Source organism: Falco biarmicus, chromosome 5 (genome assembly GCF_023638135.1).
Source record: "Falco biarmicus isolate bFalBia1 chromosome 5, bFalBia1.pri, whole genome shotgun sequence".
NCBI classification, from domain to species: Eukaryota; Metazoa; Chordata; class Aves; order Falconiformes; family Falconidae; genus Falco; species Falco biarmicus.
The window spans coordinates 14,735,823-14,751,031 of record NC_079292.1 but is presented as its reverse complement, the minus strand read 5'-3'; the positions used below and the strand labels follow the sequence as shown (position 1 = coordinate 14,751,031).

Sequence of the window (15,209 nt, the reverse complement as noted above, 5' to 3'; positions counted from 1 at the left end):
TTCAGCAGTCTCACTCTTACACACAGAAAGCTCATAGGATGCTTTCAAGTGTAGAATTACTGAAAATGAAATGCTCAAAAGCAGATGCTTTTGATTAGAGATGAAACAACAACAAAAGTGCAGGTGTTCCATGAGATCTCTTTCATGGCATACTTGGTGATTCTGTGTTGTGCCGGATGTGGTGGTGTTAAATTGCCTCTTTTCCAGGTTCCTTGAATGACATGACTGTGGGAGGCACTTGTGCGTACAAGGGCAGAATAACAGGTTCGTTTGTAAAGCCCAAAGTGATGTGGATTAATTCCCAAGGAGAAGACCTATCTTCACTGGCCCTGACAAGCATTCTACAGGAGACGGACAATAGTGTTGCAATAGAAAGCTCCATTGAGATACCCTGTGGACAACCACCACCTTCGTTTGTGACCGCTGAAAGGGAACACAGCCTACAGGTGCCTCAACAGTCAGGTAAGCAGCAATTAAGACTCATGTACCTTGGCATCCTCTGAGCAAGCAAAGCTACTCTCTCCTCACTCGCATACTGCATCATCCTCCACTAAGTGAGAAGGTGGGGCCAAACGCTGTGGATTATTTCACTGAGTTTCCCACCACACGCCATAGTGACATCCATTGAGAGTGTTACGAAAACTCACAGCTGGCCCGTGCTGACCAAGGAGAGAGGCTAGGATGCAAAGGGTAGAATTGCAAGATCAAGTATTCTATTCATGTGCAGGAGGTGTCTCAGCCAGACGGGGTAACCCACGTGTGGTGTTACACATGGTTCTTACACCTTTCAAGCGTTCAGTTACAACACGATTTGACTCATTGCTACTTAACACACACACAGAGACTACGGTTTGCAACGAAAAGACAATGCCATGGTGTCATCATCCACCTGACTCTTTGATGATCTAGACGTCCCTGGAGTCCATCTTCCTACGGTTGCTTATGTATGACACCAGGCAATGGGAGGGTTTGACAGAGGTGTTGGGGGGGCTAGGATGCTGGCAATGTCTCCATAGTCCAGGCATATCCTTTATCCTTCCTGGACAGCTTTCAGATTCTCAGAAACAAAGGTCCTTACCTCCAGATGGAGCTGCCCTGCTCCTTGCAGTGAGCTGGGCTCCTTCAGTCATACTTACTTAAGCAGGACTGTTCAGTATACAATGCAGACCACATACCTCTGAAGAAAGTTGAGACAATCTCATACTATATAGACTAAACGGGTACAAGAGTTCGGGAACGGGGTTTTGCCTAAGAACAGTCTATTGCTCAGTGCTTTGAGGAAGTCACTGAACCCAACTGCCAGGAGTGTGGCTGCAATGAGAAGAGCATCTGCTGACCCCAGGAAAGCCAGGAAGACAGTGGGCCCATGAGAAAAGTGCACACTAGCCTGTCTCCCAGCATGAATCTCTGTTTTTTGATGCTGCAGAGAAGTTTTTGTGAGAGCTCTTCAGGGTGCCAGCTGCTGAGAGTTGTACCGAGAAGGAAAGACTTTGGCATGAGGCTACTAGGGGGCGATTCTGCCTGAAAGGTGATGTTAAGGCCGAGCTGTCCTCTGAAATTTCTTCTGAGTGAAAGCTTTGGAGGACAACTTGTCGTAAGCTAATGTATTTTGATGGTATCACTCAGAACGATATTGCTCCCTTCAGAGACAGTGGCCTCGAATAGAATGAGAGACTAGAGACCAACTGCAAAAGCAAAAGACAGTAAGAAACTTCCCAAGGAAAAAGACAAATAGTTGCCAGTTTATGTTGAGTGTGGTTTTCATCGTGTGTCTGTGGAAGACTCTTGGACACAAGGCAGTGAATATAAAATGCAACTATCAATGCTCATTTCAGCTTTCTTTGAGAACTTTTTTGTTCCTCTTCACATTTCCTGAGGAATGATTTGGCTGAAAGTGTTCTTCTGCTAGACACGTTCAAATACTGCAGATCATGTGAATATACAGCCACTGTGTGTACGCGTGTGCTATACCGCAAGAAAGCTGATTCATTTTTTCTATTGCTTGTTCTCCTTTTTTCAGAAAGCAGTGATTTCTTCTGGGTTCCCTGCCTCCTTGTCCTCCTTATTTTAGCAGGTAAGCTATTTCCCCCTGCCAGAGATCACATGAGCCAGTCCCTCTTGGCAGTGAAGATTCATTTCCAGAGCCAGTGATGGGCTGCACTTTGGCTCTTCGTACTGTGTGTGGGCTACACAGTAGTTGTGGTGGAGTTACTAATTCTGGTGGTTTTGCCTTTCAGCAACGCCTTGCATGAAGATTGGTAAGTGTGAAAATTCACAGTTTAGAGTCCTTCCCTGCCCGTTTCGTGAGCTTATTAGCAGAGACTTGACAGTGCAATGCTTGTCCTGTTGATGGGGTCCCTGGCTCTTCAGGCCCAGCATGCATTTGGCAGGGCTGTTGTATGTTATAATGAATGGGGGACTCTCCAGCTGACTGGGCTCCACTGAAGTAATGGGAGTGTTTGTGGCTGGTGGAAAAAATCCCAGTCAGGGCCAGGTGATGAGTAGCTCCAAGGGAGCATGAACTGTCCCCCATACCAGTGGAGTTCATCATTCCCTGGACTGTAAGGACCTTGTGGGTATTACCCTGATGTATGTCTTCTTCTGTTACTAAGGTAACTCAGGAGAAAAACTGTGTGTGAGCAACGGTGAGTATTCTGCTTATGCATACTCTGTCCTTGCCTGGCTTAGAGCCCTGGGGTGGGATACGAGGGATGCTCCAGCAATAGCAACAGCTCCAAGAGTGTTGTGCTGAGAGACCCTGACAATGTTTAAGGCTCAACTTGGCAGCTGGGGCTCCCTGGCTTTGGCTGTGCAAGGGTAGTGCCCCATGGCCAGTTGTGGGGTGCATTTTGAGTCTTCCTTTTTGTCATGGGACTACCAATACCTGCATGGAATGAGTATTTACAGAGTTTTTTCCTTTCAGCACAGTTTTAGTGGTGGATTAGTAAAGGTGAATGTTCAGGGTTTAGTGCGCTTACCTGCCCATGCTGCAAGCTCTTTCATGGAGCCTTGACAGTGGCAGGGTCTGTCTAATGCCATGGTCCTTGGACACTCTCCTGGCCTACAAAGCATTTGGCAGAGCTGGTGGTATGTTGACATGATCACGGAACTTATTGCTGCCGCGTACCAACTGTGAAAGCTCTGTGTTCTTTGCTATTCAGCCAAGGGGAGAAGCGGTGGCCTAAGAGAGAGGCCTCATCCCAGGGACAGGGAATGCTGTCCCCTGGGAAGGAGGAAAGTGCCAGCCTGAATTCCCTGTGTGATCCAGACAGAAGGGGCAAGTGGTGGGGCTACTCCATCATCTGGCTTGCTGGGTGCTGGGTGAGGGGAGGTGCCATATCCCTCAGCAGCTGACAAGGACCCAGTGCATTTGTCCTAACTTCATGTCTTTTTCTCCTGTGACCACGGTGACTTGGCAGTGGAACTGAATGTAAAGAATGGTGAGTCTTCCTGCTTGCTCGAACACCTTCCCTCTTGGGATAGAGCTCTCGGGCGGGTGAGGAGGGATGCCCCAGCAATGCCAGCTGTTCCCCGAGTGCCACGCTGACGGAGCCTGCCAATGTGCAAGGCTCAACCTGGCAGCTGGCGCTCCCTGGCTCTGGCTTTTGCAAGGCAGTACCAGATGCCCAGCTGTGAATAGGTACTGACTCTTCCTTTTGATCGGGGGCCTCCCAATACCTGCTGCGGAATTAGTATTTATGGAGTCTTCACCTTTCAGCACTTTTCCAGTGTCAGATTAGTCAGGGAGAATGTTGAGGGTGTAGTGTGCTTACCTACCCATGGTGCGGGCCCTTACACGGAGCCTTGACAGTGGCAGAAGGGCCCTAATCCCGTGGTCCCTGGCCATTCTCCTAGTCCAGCACACTTTTGGCATGACTGATGGGATGTTCTTGTGCCTGGGAATCCTATTATGGACTTCAGTCCATTGTGAAAGTTCTGTGTTCTTTGCTATTCACTTAAGGAGAGAAGTAGTGTCCCAGAAAGAGGAACCATCCTCAGGGGAAGTGAATACCGTCCCCTGTGTAGCAGGAAGGTGCCAGGCTGAATTTCCTGTGTGAGCCAGAAAAAGGGGCAAGGGTGTTGTGGTGGGGCTACTCCAGTTTATGCCTTGCTGGGTGCTGCTCGAGGGGAGGTGCCCTTTTCCCTCAGCACCTGACAAGTACCTTTTGTGTCCTATCCTAACTTCATGTCTTCTTCTCCTGTCACCATGGTGACTTGACAGAGCATCTGCGTGCATGGAACGGTGAGATTTTGTGCTTGCCCAAATACCTTCCACACTGGTTGGGAGCCTTGGGGAGGGTGAGGAGGGATGCTCCAGCAGTGCCACATGCTCCCCGAGCGTCACTTTGGGTGGCCCTGCCAATGTGCAAGATTCACCTGGGCATCTGGTGCTCCCTGGCTACGGCTTTGCCTAGTGGGTGCCCCATGGCCATTGCTAGGGGGGGTCTTGACTTTTCCTTTTTTGCTTGTGCCTCTCAATAACTGCTGTGGCATTACGTTCTACACAGTCTTTGCCCTTCAGCACAGTCTCAAAGTCAGATTTGTAAGGGTACAAGTATAAGAATTTTGTGCGCTTACCTACACATTATGCAAGCTTATTAGTGAAGCCATGACAGTGGCAGGGTGGTCATAATCCCATTGTCCTTGGCCATTTTCCTGGCCCAGAAAACATTTGGCATGACTGATGGGATGTTTTTGCACCTTGGAGGCCCTGTTGCAGACTTTTCACCAAGATAAAGTCTCTGTGTTCTATACAATTCAGTCAAGTGGAGAAGCGAATGCCCAAGAGAAATGATCCATCCCCAGAGAAAGGGAAAACCATCCCCTGGGAAGCAGGAATCTGCCAGGCTGAATTCCCTGTGTGAGCCAGACAGAAGGGGCAGGGTGGTTGTGGTGGGGCTGCTCTGGCTTCTGGCTTGCTGGGTCTTGATCGTGGGAGCTGCCCATTACAAGGACATTATGGGTCTTCTGCTGATTTCATGTCTTCTCCTGTGTCCACGGAGACTCAACAGAGGAACACCATGCAAAGAATGGTGAGTCTTTCTGCTTCCCAAATGCCTTCCCTATGGGTATAAGGCCTTGAATCAGGTGTGGAGTGATGCTCCAGCAATGCCACCTTCATCCCGAGTGCCACATTGAGAGAGCCTGCCAGTGTGCAAGGCTCAACCTCGCAGCTGGTGCTCCCTGTTCTTGGGCTTTACCAACATGTTCCCTAATGGCCAGTGGTGGGGTGGTTTTTGACTCTTCATTTTATGTTGTGAGCCTGTGATTAGCTTTTGGGGAATTAGTATTTATGGACTCTGCCTTTCAGCTCATTTCCAGTGGAAGATTAATAAAAGTGAATGTTTAGTGTGTTGTGATGGTGCAAGCTCTTTCATAGAGCCTTCACATCAGCAGAGCAGTTTTAATACCAGGCTCCTTGGCAATTCTCCTGACCCAGCATGTATTTCGGACGATTGCTGGGTTGTTCTTGTCCCTGCGGGTCCTATTATGAATTTCTTTACATTCTGAAGTCCCTGTGTTCCTTGCTATCCAGTCAAGGGGAGAAGCGGTGGCCCAAGAGAGAGGACCCATCCCCAGGGAAAGGGAATACTGTTGTCCTGGGAAGCAAGAAACTGATAGCTGAATTCCCTGTGTGAGCCAGAAAGAAGGGGCAGGGTGGTGGGGCTACTCCTACAGCAAGTTTCTGGCTTGCTGGGTGCTGGTTGAGGGGAGGTGCTGTGTCCCTCAGCACCTGACATGCGAATGGGGTCCTGTGGTTGTGATGCTGGTGGAGGTGGCAGCCAGTGAGGGTGTCTGTGGCAGGCAGGGGCAGTGCTGTGAGCGGTGGGGAGTGGGTGGGAGGACAGTGGGTGTCATCCTGTGCAGGTATTGGGTGCTGCTGTGTCCAGAGCAAGGGAGCCCCTGCCCCCACGGCTGGCAGCAGCTCGTGCCTGGGAAGCCCTGATTGCTCTCCCTTCGTTCTGCCAAGCCCTCACGTGCAGAGCAGCCTCAGCTGCAAGCAGGGGCAGCCCTGGGTGCTGAGAAGGGGGACTGCGGGCAATGCGCTGCCACCACGGCTCCGTGCCTGGGGGAGCTCTGGCTGCATGTGGGTTTGGAGGAGAAGGGATCTGCTTTGCTGAACGTGTCCCAGGATTTACAGCCATCTTCACTGGAGGTTGGGTGCTAATCAGTGTGTCCTCTTTTCACCCTTTCTTCTTGCAGAGCTACTGAAGAAGGAGATTGGTGAGTGTCGCTGACTCCCTGGGGCCTGTGTGTGTGAGCAGTGTGTGGGATGGGGCGCCAGGGTGGGAGAGTGGAGGACAAGTCAGCCCTCACCCCATGGGACAGCCAGGAGAGCCTGCACCGTGGAGCGTGACCGGTGTCAGGAATGCTGAGAGACACCTGGCTTGGAGGCCATCTCTGCTGGCTTTCCCTCCCCTTCCTGTCACCAACTGTCCCTGGGGAAAGGGCCTCTAAAGGCACCCATGGCCCTTGCCACAAGGCAGATGGGTTGCCGTGGCGGGTGGCTGGTGATGCCCAGGCTGTGGGAGGCTTTGTTGGAGGCAGGATCATGAGGGAAGGAGATGCTGAGGGGAGGCCACAGTGTGTGTGATGGGGCAGAGAGCCCATGTCCCTGAGGAACCCTGGCTACTTAAAGGGATTTGGGTCTGTGCCGTCGTTGGTAAAAATGCTTCTGAGGGCCACATGATGAGGAGCTCCAAAGGAGCATGAACTCTCCTGCATGCCAGATTTGTTGTTCATCATTCCCTGGGGTGGACAGTCCCAGAGGGAGATGGCTTGTAGGGATCCTGTGGGTCCTGTCCTGACTTCATGTCTTCTTCTCCTGTGACCATGGTGACTTGCAGATGAACTGCGTGCAACGAATGGTGAGTGTTTCCGCTTGTGCAAACGCTGTCCTTGCCTGAGTTAGTGCCCTGGGCTGGGAGGGGAGGGATGCTCCAGCAATGCCAGCAGCTCCCCGAGTGCCACGCTGAGAGACTTTGCCAATGTGCAAGGCTCAACCTGGCAGCTGGTGCTCCGTGGCTCTGGCTCTGCAGGGGCGGTGCCCATGGCCAGCTGTGAATTGTTTGGACTCTTCCTTTTTGTGGGGGATCTTGCAATCGCTTCTGCGGCATTGCCATTTCCAGAGCCTTTGCCTGTCAGCACAGTCTCAGAGGCAGCTCAGCAAGGATGCAAATTCAGGGTGTCGTGTGCTTTACCTGCCCATAGTGCAGCTCATTAGTGATGCCTTGAACAATGTCCGGACTGTGTTAATCCCATGGTCCTTGGCCGTTCTCCTGGACCAGCACGCATTTGGCATGAGAGATTGGATGTCCTTGTGCCTGGGGGTCCTATTATGGACTTATGACCATTGTGAAGGCTCTGAGTTCTTTGCTATCCGGTCAAGGATAGAAGCAGTGGCCCAAGAGAGAGGACCCATCCCCAGGGAAAGGGAATACTGTTGTCCTGGGAAGCAAGAAACTGATAGCTGAATTCCCTGTGTGAGCCGGAAAGAAGGGGCAGGGTGGTGGGGCTACTCCTACAGCAAGTTTCTGGCTTGCTGGGTGCTGGTTGAGGGGAGGTGCTGTGTCCCTCAGCACCTGACATGCGAATGGGGTCCTGTGGTTGTGATGCTGGTGGAGGTGGCAGCCAGTGAGGGTGTCTGTGGCAGGCAGGGGCAGTGCTGTGAGCGGTGGGGAGTGGGTGGGAGGACAGTGGGTGTCATCCTGTGCAGGTATTGGGTGCTGCTGTGTCCAGAGCAAGGGAGCCCCTGCCCCCACGGCTGGCAGCAGCTCGTGCCTGGGAAGCCCTGATTGCTCTCCCTTCGTTCTGCCAAGCCCTCACGTGCAGAGCAGCCTCAGCTGCAAGCAGGGGCAGCCCTGGGTGCTGAGAAGGGGGACTGCGGGCAATGCGCTGCCACCACGGCTCCGTGCCTGGGGGAGCTCTGGCTGCATGTGGGTTTGGAGGAGAAGGGATCTGCTTTGCTGAACGTGTCCCAGGATTTACAGCCATCTTCACTGGAGGTTGGGTGCTAATCAGTGTGTCCTCTTTTCACCCTTTCTTCTTGCAGAGCTACTGAAGAAGGAGATTGGTGAGTGTCGCTGACTCCCTGGGGCCTGTGTGTGTGAGCAGTGTGTGGGATGGGGCGCCAGGGTGGGAGAGTGGAGGACAAGTCAGCCCTCACCCCATGGGACAGCCAGGAGAGCCTGCACCGTGGAGCGTGACCGGTGTCAGGAATGCTGAGAGACACCTGGCTTGGAGGCCATCTCTGCTGGCTTTCCCTCCCCTTCCTGTCACCAACTGTCCCTGGGGAAAGGGCCTCTAAAGGCACCCATGGCCCTTGCCACAAGGCAGATGGGTTGCCGTGGCGGGTGGCTGGTGATGCCCAGGCTGTGGGAGGCTTTGTTGGAGGCAGGATCATGAGGGAAGGAGATGCTGAGGGGAGGCCACAGTGTGTGTGATGGGGCAGAGAGCCCATGTCCCTGAGGAACCCTGGCTACTTAAAGGGATTTGGGTCTGTGCCGTCGTTGGTAAAAATGCTTCTGAGGGCCACATGATGAGGAGCTCCAAAGGAGCATGAACTCTCCTGCATGCCAGATTTGTTGTTCATCATTCCCTGGGGTGGACAGTCCCAGAGGGAGATGGCTTGTAGGGATCCTGTGGGTCCTGTCCTGACTTCATGTCTTCTTCTCCTGTGACCATGGTGACTTGCAGATGAACTGCGTGCAACGAATGGTGAGTGTTTCCGCTTGTGCAAACGCTGTCCTTGCCTGAGTTAGTGCCCTGGGCTGGGAGGGGAGGGATGCTCCAGCAATGCCAGCAGCTCCCCGAGTGCCACGCTGAGAGACTTTGCCAATGTGCAAGGCTCAACCTGGCAGCTGGTGCTCCGTGGCTCTGGCTCTGCAGGGGCGGTGCCCATGGCCAGCTGTGAATTGTTTGGACTCTTCCTTTTTGTGGGGGATCTTGCAATCGCTTCTGCGGCATTGCCATTTCCAGAGCCTTTGCCTGTCAGCACAGTCTCAGAGGCAGCTCAGCAAGGATGCAAATTCAGGGTGTCGTGTGCTTTACCTGCCCATAGTGCAGCTCATTAGTGATGCCTTGAACAATGTCCGGACTGTGTTAATCCCATGGTCCTTGGCCGTTCTCCTGGACCAGCACGCATTTGGCATGAGAGATTGGATGTCCTTGTGCCTGGGGGTCCTATTATGGACTTATGACCATTGTGAAGGCTCTGAGTTCTTTGCTATCCGGTCAAGGATAGAAGCAGTGGCCCAAGAGAGAGGACCCATCCCCAGGGAAAGGGAATACTGTTGTCCTGGGAAGCAAGAAACTGATAGCTGAATTCCCTGTGTGAGCCAGAAAGAAGGGGCAGGGTGGTGGGGCTACTCCTACAGCAAGTTTCTGGCTTGCTGGGTGCTGGTTGAGGGGAGGTGCTGTGTCCCTCAGCACCTGACATGCGAATGGGGTCCTGTGGTTGTGATGCTGGTGGAGGTGGCAGCCAGTGAGGGTGTCTGTGGCAGGCAGGGGCAGTGCTGTGAGCGGTGGGGAGTGGGTGGGAGGTCAGTGGGTGTCATCCTGTGCAGGTATTGGGTGCTGCTGTGTCCAGAGCAAGGGAGCCCCTGCCCCCACGGCTGGCAGCAGCTCGTGCCTGGGAAGCCCTGATTGCTCTCCCTTCGTTCTGCCAAGCCCTCACGTGCAGAGCAGCCTCAGCTGCAAGCAGGGGCAGCCCTGGGTGCTGAGAAGGGGGACTGCGGGCAATGCGCTGCCACCACGGCTCCGTGCCCGGGGGAGCTCTGGCTGCATGTGGGTTTGGAGGAGAAGGGATCTGCTTTGCTGAACGTGTCCCAGGATTTACAGCCATCTTCACTGGAGGTTGGGTGCTAATCAGTGTGTCCTCTTTTCACCCTTTCTTCTTGCAGAGCTACAGAAGAAGGAGATTGGTGAGTGTCGCTGACTCCCTGGGGCCCGTGTGTGTGAGCAGTTTGTGGGATGGGGCGCCAGGGTGGGAGGAGAGTGGAGGACAAGTCAGCCCTCACCCCACAGGACAGCCAGGAGAGTCTGCACCATGAAGCGTGACCGGTGTCAGGAATGCTGAGAGACACCTGGCTTGGAGGCCATCTCTGCTGGCTTTCCCTCCCCTTCCTGTCACCGACTGTCCCTGGGGAAGGGGCCTCTAAAGGCACCCATGGCCCTTGCCACAAGGCAGATGGGTTGCCGTGGCGGGTGGCTGGTGATGCCCAGGCTGTGGGAGGCTCTGTTGGGGGCAGGAGCATGAAGGAAGGAGATGCTGAGGGAAGGCCACAGTGTGTGTGATGGGGCAGAGAGCCCATGTCCCTGAGGAACCCTGGCTACTTATAGGGATTTGGGTCTGTGCCGTCGTTGGTAAAAATGCTTCTGAGGGCCACATGATGAGGAGCTCCAAAGGAGCATGAACTCTCCTGCATGCCAGATTTGTTGTTCATCACTCCCTGGGGTGGACAGTCCCAGAGGGAGATGGCTTGTAGGGATCCTGTGGGTCCTGTCCTGACTTCATGTCTTCTTCTCCTGTGACCATGGTGACTTGCAGATGAACTGCGTGCAATGAATGGTGAGTGTTTCCGCTTGTGCAAGCGCTGTCCTTGCCTGAGTTAGTGCCCTGGGCTGGGAGGGGAGGGATGCTCCAGCAATGCCAGCAGCTCCCCGAGTGCCACGCTGAGAGACTTTGCCAATGTGCAAGGCTCAACCTGGCAGCTGGTGCTCCGTGGCTCTGGCTCTGCAGGGGCGGTGCCCATGGCCAGCTGTGAATTGTTTGGACTCTTCCTTTTTGTGGGGGATCTTGCAATCGCTTCTGCGGCATTGCCATTTCCAGAGCCTTTGCCTGTCAGCACAGTCTCAGAGGCAGCTCAGCAAGGATGCAAATTCAGGGTGTCGTGCGCTTTACCTGCCCATAGTGCAGCTCATTAGTGATGCCTTGAACAATGTCCGGACTGTGTTAATCCCATGGTCCTTGGCCATTCTCCTGGACCAGCACGCATTTGGCATGACTGATTAGATGACCTTCTGACTGGGGACCCTGTGACTGTGTCCATTGTGCAAGCTCTGTATTCTTTGCAGTTCAGTCAAGGGGAGAAGTGTTGGCCCAAGTCATAGGTTCCGTCCCCAGGGAAAGGGAAAACCATCCCCTGGGAAGCAGGAATCTGCCAGGCTGAATTCCCTTTGTGAGCCAGACAGAAGGGGCAGGGTGGTTGTGGTGGAGCTACTCCAGCTTCTGGCTTGCTTGATGCTGGTCAAGGGAGGTGCCGTGTCCCTCAGCCCACTACAAGGACGTTATGTCTTCTCTGATTTCATGTGTCTTCTCCTGTGACCACGGTGACTCAACAGAGGACCTCCATGCAAGAAACGGTGAGTGTTTCTGTTTCTTAAATGCCTTTGGCACAGTGATAGGGCCTTGAGGCAGATGAGGAGGGATGCTCCAGCAATGCCAACTGCTCGCCAAGTGCCACACTGACGGACCCTGCCAATGTGCAAGGCTCAACCTGGTAGCTGGTGCTCCCTGCATTTGGCTGTACCAAGGTCTTCCCCGAAGGCCAGTGCCTGGGTGGGTTTTGACTCTTTTTATTCTGTCGTGGGACACCCAATAGATACTGTGGCATCACTGTTTACAGATTCTTCTCCTTTCAACACATTTCAGCGACAGATTAGTGAGGGTGAATGTAAGGGTGCAGTGCGCTTCCCTGCCCATGGTGCAAGCTCTTTCACGGACCATTGACAGTGGCAGGACAGCCCTAATCCCATGGTCCTTGGCCATTCTCCTGGACCAGCACGCATTTGACATGAGTGATTGGATGTCCTTGTGCCTGGGGGTCCTATTATGGACTTATGACCATTGTGAAGGCTCTGAGTTCTTTGCTATCCGGTCAAGGATAGAAGCAGTGGCCCAAGAGAGAGGACCCATCCCCAGGGAAAGGGAATACTGTTGTCCTGGGAAGCAAGAAACTGATAGCTGAATTCCCTGTGTGAGCCGGAAAGAAGGGGCAGGGTGGTGGGGCTACTCCTACAGCAAGTTTCTGGCTTGCTGGGTGCTGGTTGAGGGGAGGTGCTGTGTCCCTCAGCACCTGACATGCGAATGGGGTCCTGTGGTTGTGATGCTGGTGGAGGTGGCAGCCCTTGAGGGTGTCTGTGGCAGGCAGGGGCAGTGCTGTGAGCGGTGGGGAGTGGGTGGGAGGACAGTGGGTGTCATCCTGTGCAGGTATTGGGTGCTGCTGTGTCTAGAAGCAAGGGAGCCCCTGCCCCCACGGCTGGCAGCAGCTCGTGCCTGGGAAGCCCTGATTGCTCTCCCTTCGTTCTGCCAAGCCCTCACGTGCAGAGCAGCCTCAGCTGCAAGCAGGGGCAGCCCTGGGTGCTGAGAAGGGGGACTGCGGGCAATGCGCTGCCACCACGGCTCCGTGCCTGGGGGAGCTCTGACTGGGGACATGTCCTGATGGATGACAAGTCAGCCTTCCTAAAGGAGGTGTACACATGCTGTTTGCCATGTATCCCACGGAGTCATGGCACTAATCAAGGTGTTTTCTCTTCCCTCTCTAATCTTGCAGGGAACCAGAAGAAGCGGATCGGTGAGTGCTGCTGAATCCCTGCGGGCCATGTGAGCAAGACAATCATGGGAGGTGATTCCAGGGTGGGATAGCGGAGGGGAAGTCACCCCTGACCACACAATAGTGTGAGCCATCTACCATGCCAGAGGAGCTTTTCCTCCATTCGTGGGTTGGACTATTCCAGAACGGACTGGCTTTTGGAGGCAGAATAATAAGTGCAGATGTGCAGGTTCAGTTTCCTTCCCTGCCTGTGCTGTAGGCTCAGTAATGGGGAGTTGACTTTGGTAGGGTTGTGCTATTCCTGGGCTCCTTGGAATGTCTTTTCCCCCAGCGGGCATTCAGAAGGGCTGGTGGGATGTTCTTGTGACTGGGGTGCTCCAGTGTTCCTTTGATTCAAGGTGCTAAGCAAGGTGTTCTCCCTCTCTTCTTGCAGAGCAGCAGAAGAACGAGATTGGTGAGTTCCGCTGCCTCCCTGGAGGCCTTGCGTGCCACCCAGTTGTGGCATTTAAGGGGTTTTCACAGGGTGTTGCTTGTGGTGTTGTGGCTGGTGGAGCCTTTGGTGTTGGTCGGAGAGTGAAGGAAGGGTACGTTGAGGGAAGGCTGTGATGGGGCTGATGGGGCTGCAGAGCCTGGGCCACCAACCAGACGTGGGGGCTGGACGGATGGTGCGTGATGATGGGGTAGGGAAGACATCCCTGCCAGAATCAGAAGCATGTCAGATGCAACTTCAGGGAGCATCAATGCCTGCCTTGGAGCTAACCCCTTAAGCTCACGTGTCAGGACTTCACGATCCTGCCCTGCTGGGTCGCCTTTTCACATCCATACAGAAATGCACAAGCTCGGCTGATTCGGCTCTTTCAATTATTTAACGTTTACTGGGTCCGATCTGACTTCTCAGCAGCTTGGTTTGTAGAGCAGACTCTCTGCCTGCCACATCTCCCCTGCCTTCCTTCCCTGCCCACCCTCTCAGGTACAAAGCTGCCACGGCTGCACGTACCCAGAAACTCTCTGGGAAGCGCAGTGCCTCCTCTCTTCAGAGGGTTACTGACAATTCCCCCAAGCTCTTCCTTTGTATCCAACCCCACCCGAGAAATCCACAAGAAGTGGCTGACATTTATTCCGCGGAGTGTCACAAAGGGGACTGGTCCCTTTCTGTGTCTCTGGACATTCCGGGGTGCTGACCAGGGGTCTCACATGCTGTGAAATGTGCAGCGTGGCAGGTGGGACATCCACCCAAAACACTGGCAAGGCGGCAGAGTGGGACCTGAGAGAGAAAGTAGACCCCAGGCGGGAAACTCAGCCCAGCCTCAGATCCTTCTCCAGCCCCGACAGGTAATCACAGCGCTGGAGAGGGCAAGAGGGAATCTGAGCATCCGTTAACCTGCAGAGTTTAGTCTCAGCCTGGGATGTCTCAGCTTGGAGTTGGAAATTTTTTCCAGTCAATGTTTTGAATTTGCTTTCTCTCACCCTTGGTTTTTTTCCTTTTTGTCTCTCCTATTTGCTTTCAGAATTCATAAAGGCTCGTGGCTATACAGGTAAAACACTGCACTTACTCATGTCTGTACTCAATGGCGTGACATCTGTGACTACTGCAGAAGCAGTGCTGAGCATGGGCTGGACCGTGAGTCTACAAATGCCTTTTATTGCAGTGGTGCATAGGTATTTCACCGGGCTGTGACATAGTTGAGAGTGAAAGTGTAATGTGTATGCCTGAGAGCAGTCCTTCCCTGGGGGTAAGAGGTCTTTCCAGACCGTTACAGGCAGATTTTCAGAATGACGTTGTAGGCAGATTTTCAGAAGGAATTGCAGTGCAGCACCCTTTCCTTCTCTTCTCTTTAGAAAAGTGTTTAGAAAGCCCCAAATACCTGTTTTTTACAGATGACATCGTGGTTGATTGGGACACAGCCCATCCAAACTTGTCTATTGCTGGGGACAAGAAGAGTTTCACGTATCAATCACAGGTCCAGAAAGTGACTCTCCATGAGGGCAGTTTTGATTCCTCTGTCTGCGTGCTGGGCTCAGAAGGTTTCTCCTCCGGCAAGCATTACTGGGAGGTGGACGTGGGAAAATGCAGTGACTGGGACCTGGGAGTAGCCAGGAAATCCGCCCCAAGGAAAGGAAGAATAACTCTGTCACCTAAAGAAGGATTCTGGGCTCTGGGCTTAAGTGTTAAATTTTGCTGGGCAAGAACCGATCCATGGACACAGTTAGAGGTGCAGGAAAATCCCAGGAAAGTTGGGGTTTTCCTTAACTGTGAAGAGAAAACTCTGACTTTTTTCAATGTCACCAACATGTCTGTGATGTTCACGTTTCAAGACTGTGCATTCTCCGAAGCAGTTTATCCATTCTTTAAAAACTCACACAGAGAATCAACCATCAGGATTTGCTCAGTTGAAGAGGAATAATGTGTGTTTTAATGTAGTAATTTTGTTGCGACATGAAAGAGCATATTATTTTCTGAGACAAATTTAATGCTTAATTGCGATTTATGTATTACGCGTTCTTGACCACAATCTGTATTATGCATAGTGTAACACCTTTAGCTTAAAATATATTCCTTACCCCAGCCTTTTCTGCATGCATTTTGTCCAATACTTGCGGCATGAATGTAGACACGAGCTATCACGTGCCGTGGTTTTAGGAATCGTATGTTTA

At 53.0% G+C, this 15,209-nt stretch overlaps 2 protein-coding genes across 5 annotated transcripts in view; both read left to right on the top strand.

Annotated features, from left to right (window-relative positions):
• The window catches only part of LOC130150571 (butyrophilin-like protein 2), a 120,170-nt gene that overhangs the window by 6,672 nt on the left and 98,289 nt on the right, over window positions 1–15,209 (top strand). For 2 of the 4 annotated variants that reach the window (XM_056341655.1, XM_056341656.1), the window contains exons 5-9: window positions 208–462; window positions 2,021–2,074; window positions 2,238–2,258; window positions 2,613–2,645; window positions 3,420–4,976. The exons of 1 other annotated variant lie outside the window; for it this stretch is intronic. In XM_056341655.1, coding sequence (XP_056197630.1) covers window positions 208–462; window positions 2,021–2,074; window positions 2,238–2,258; window positions 2,613–2,645; window positions 3,420–3,547 — 491 coding nt within the window. In that variant the 3' untranslated portion in view covers window positions 3,548–4,976. Of the gene's footprint in view, window positions 1–207; window positions 463–2,020; window positions 2,075–2,237; window positions 2,259–2,612; window positions 4,977–15,209 lie in introns of those variants that run through there. One more of the 4 variants, XM_056341657.1, reaches the window with a different exon arrangement.
• LOC130150573 (butyrophilin subfamily 1 member A1-like) lies at window positions 4,976–15,120 on the top strand. The gene is made up of 9 exons (XM_056341664.1): window positions 4,976–5,033; window positions 6,205–6,225; window positions 6,849–6,869; window positions 8,054–8,074; window positions 10,550–10,570; window positions 12,555–12,575; window positions 12,988–13,008; window positions 14,063–14,089; window positions 14,433–15,120. The coding sequence occupies exons 5-9, from the start codon at window positions 10,564–10,566 to the stop codon at window positions 14,957–14,959; spliced, it is 603 nt and encodes a 200-aa protein (XP_056197639.1). The 5' UTR covers window positions 4,976–5,033; window positions 6,205–6,225; window positions 6,849–6,869; window positions 8,054–8,074; window positions 10,550–10,563; the 3' UTR covers window positions 14,960–15,120.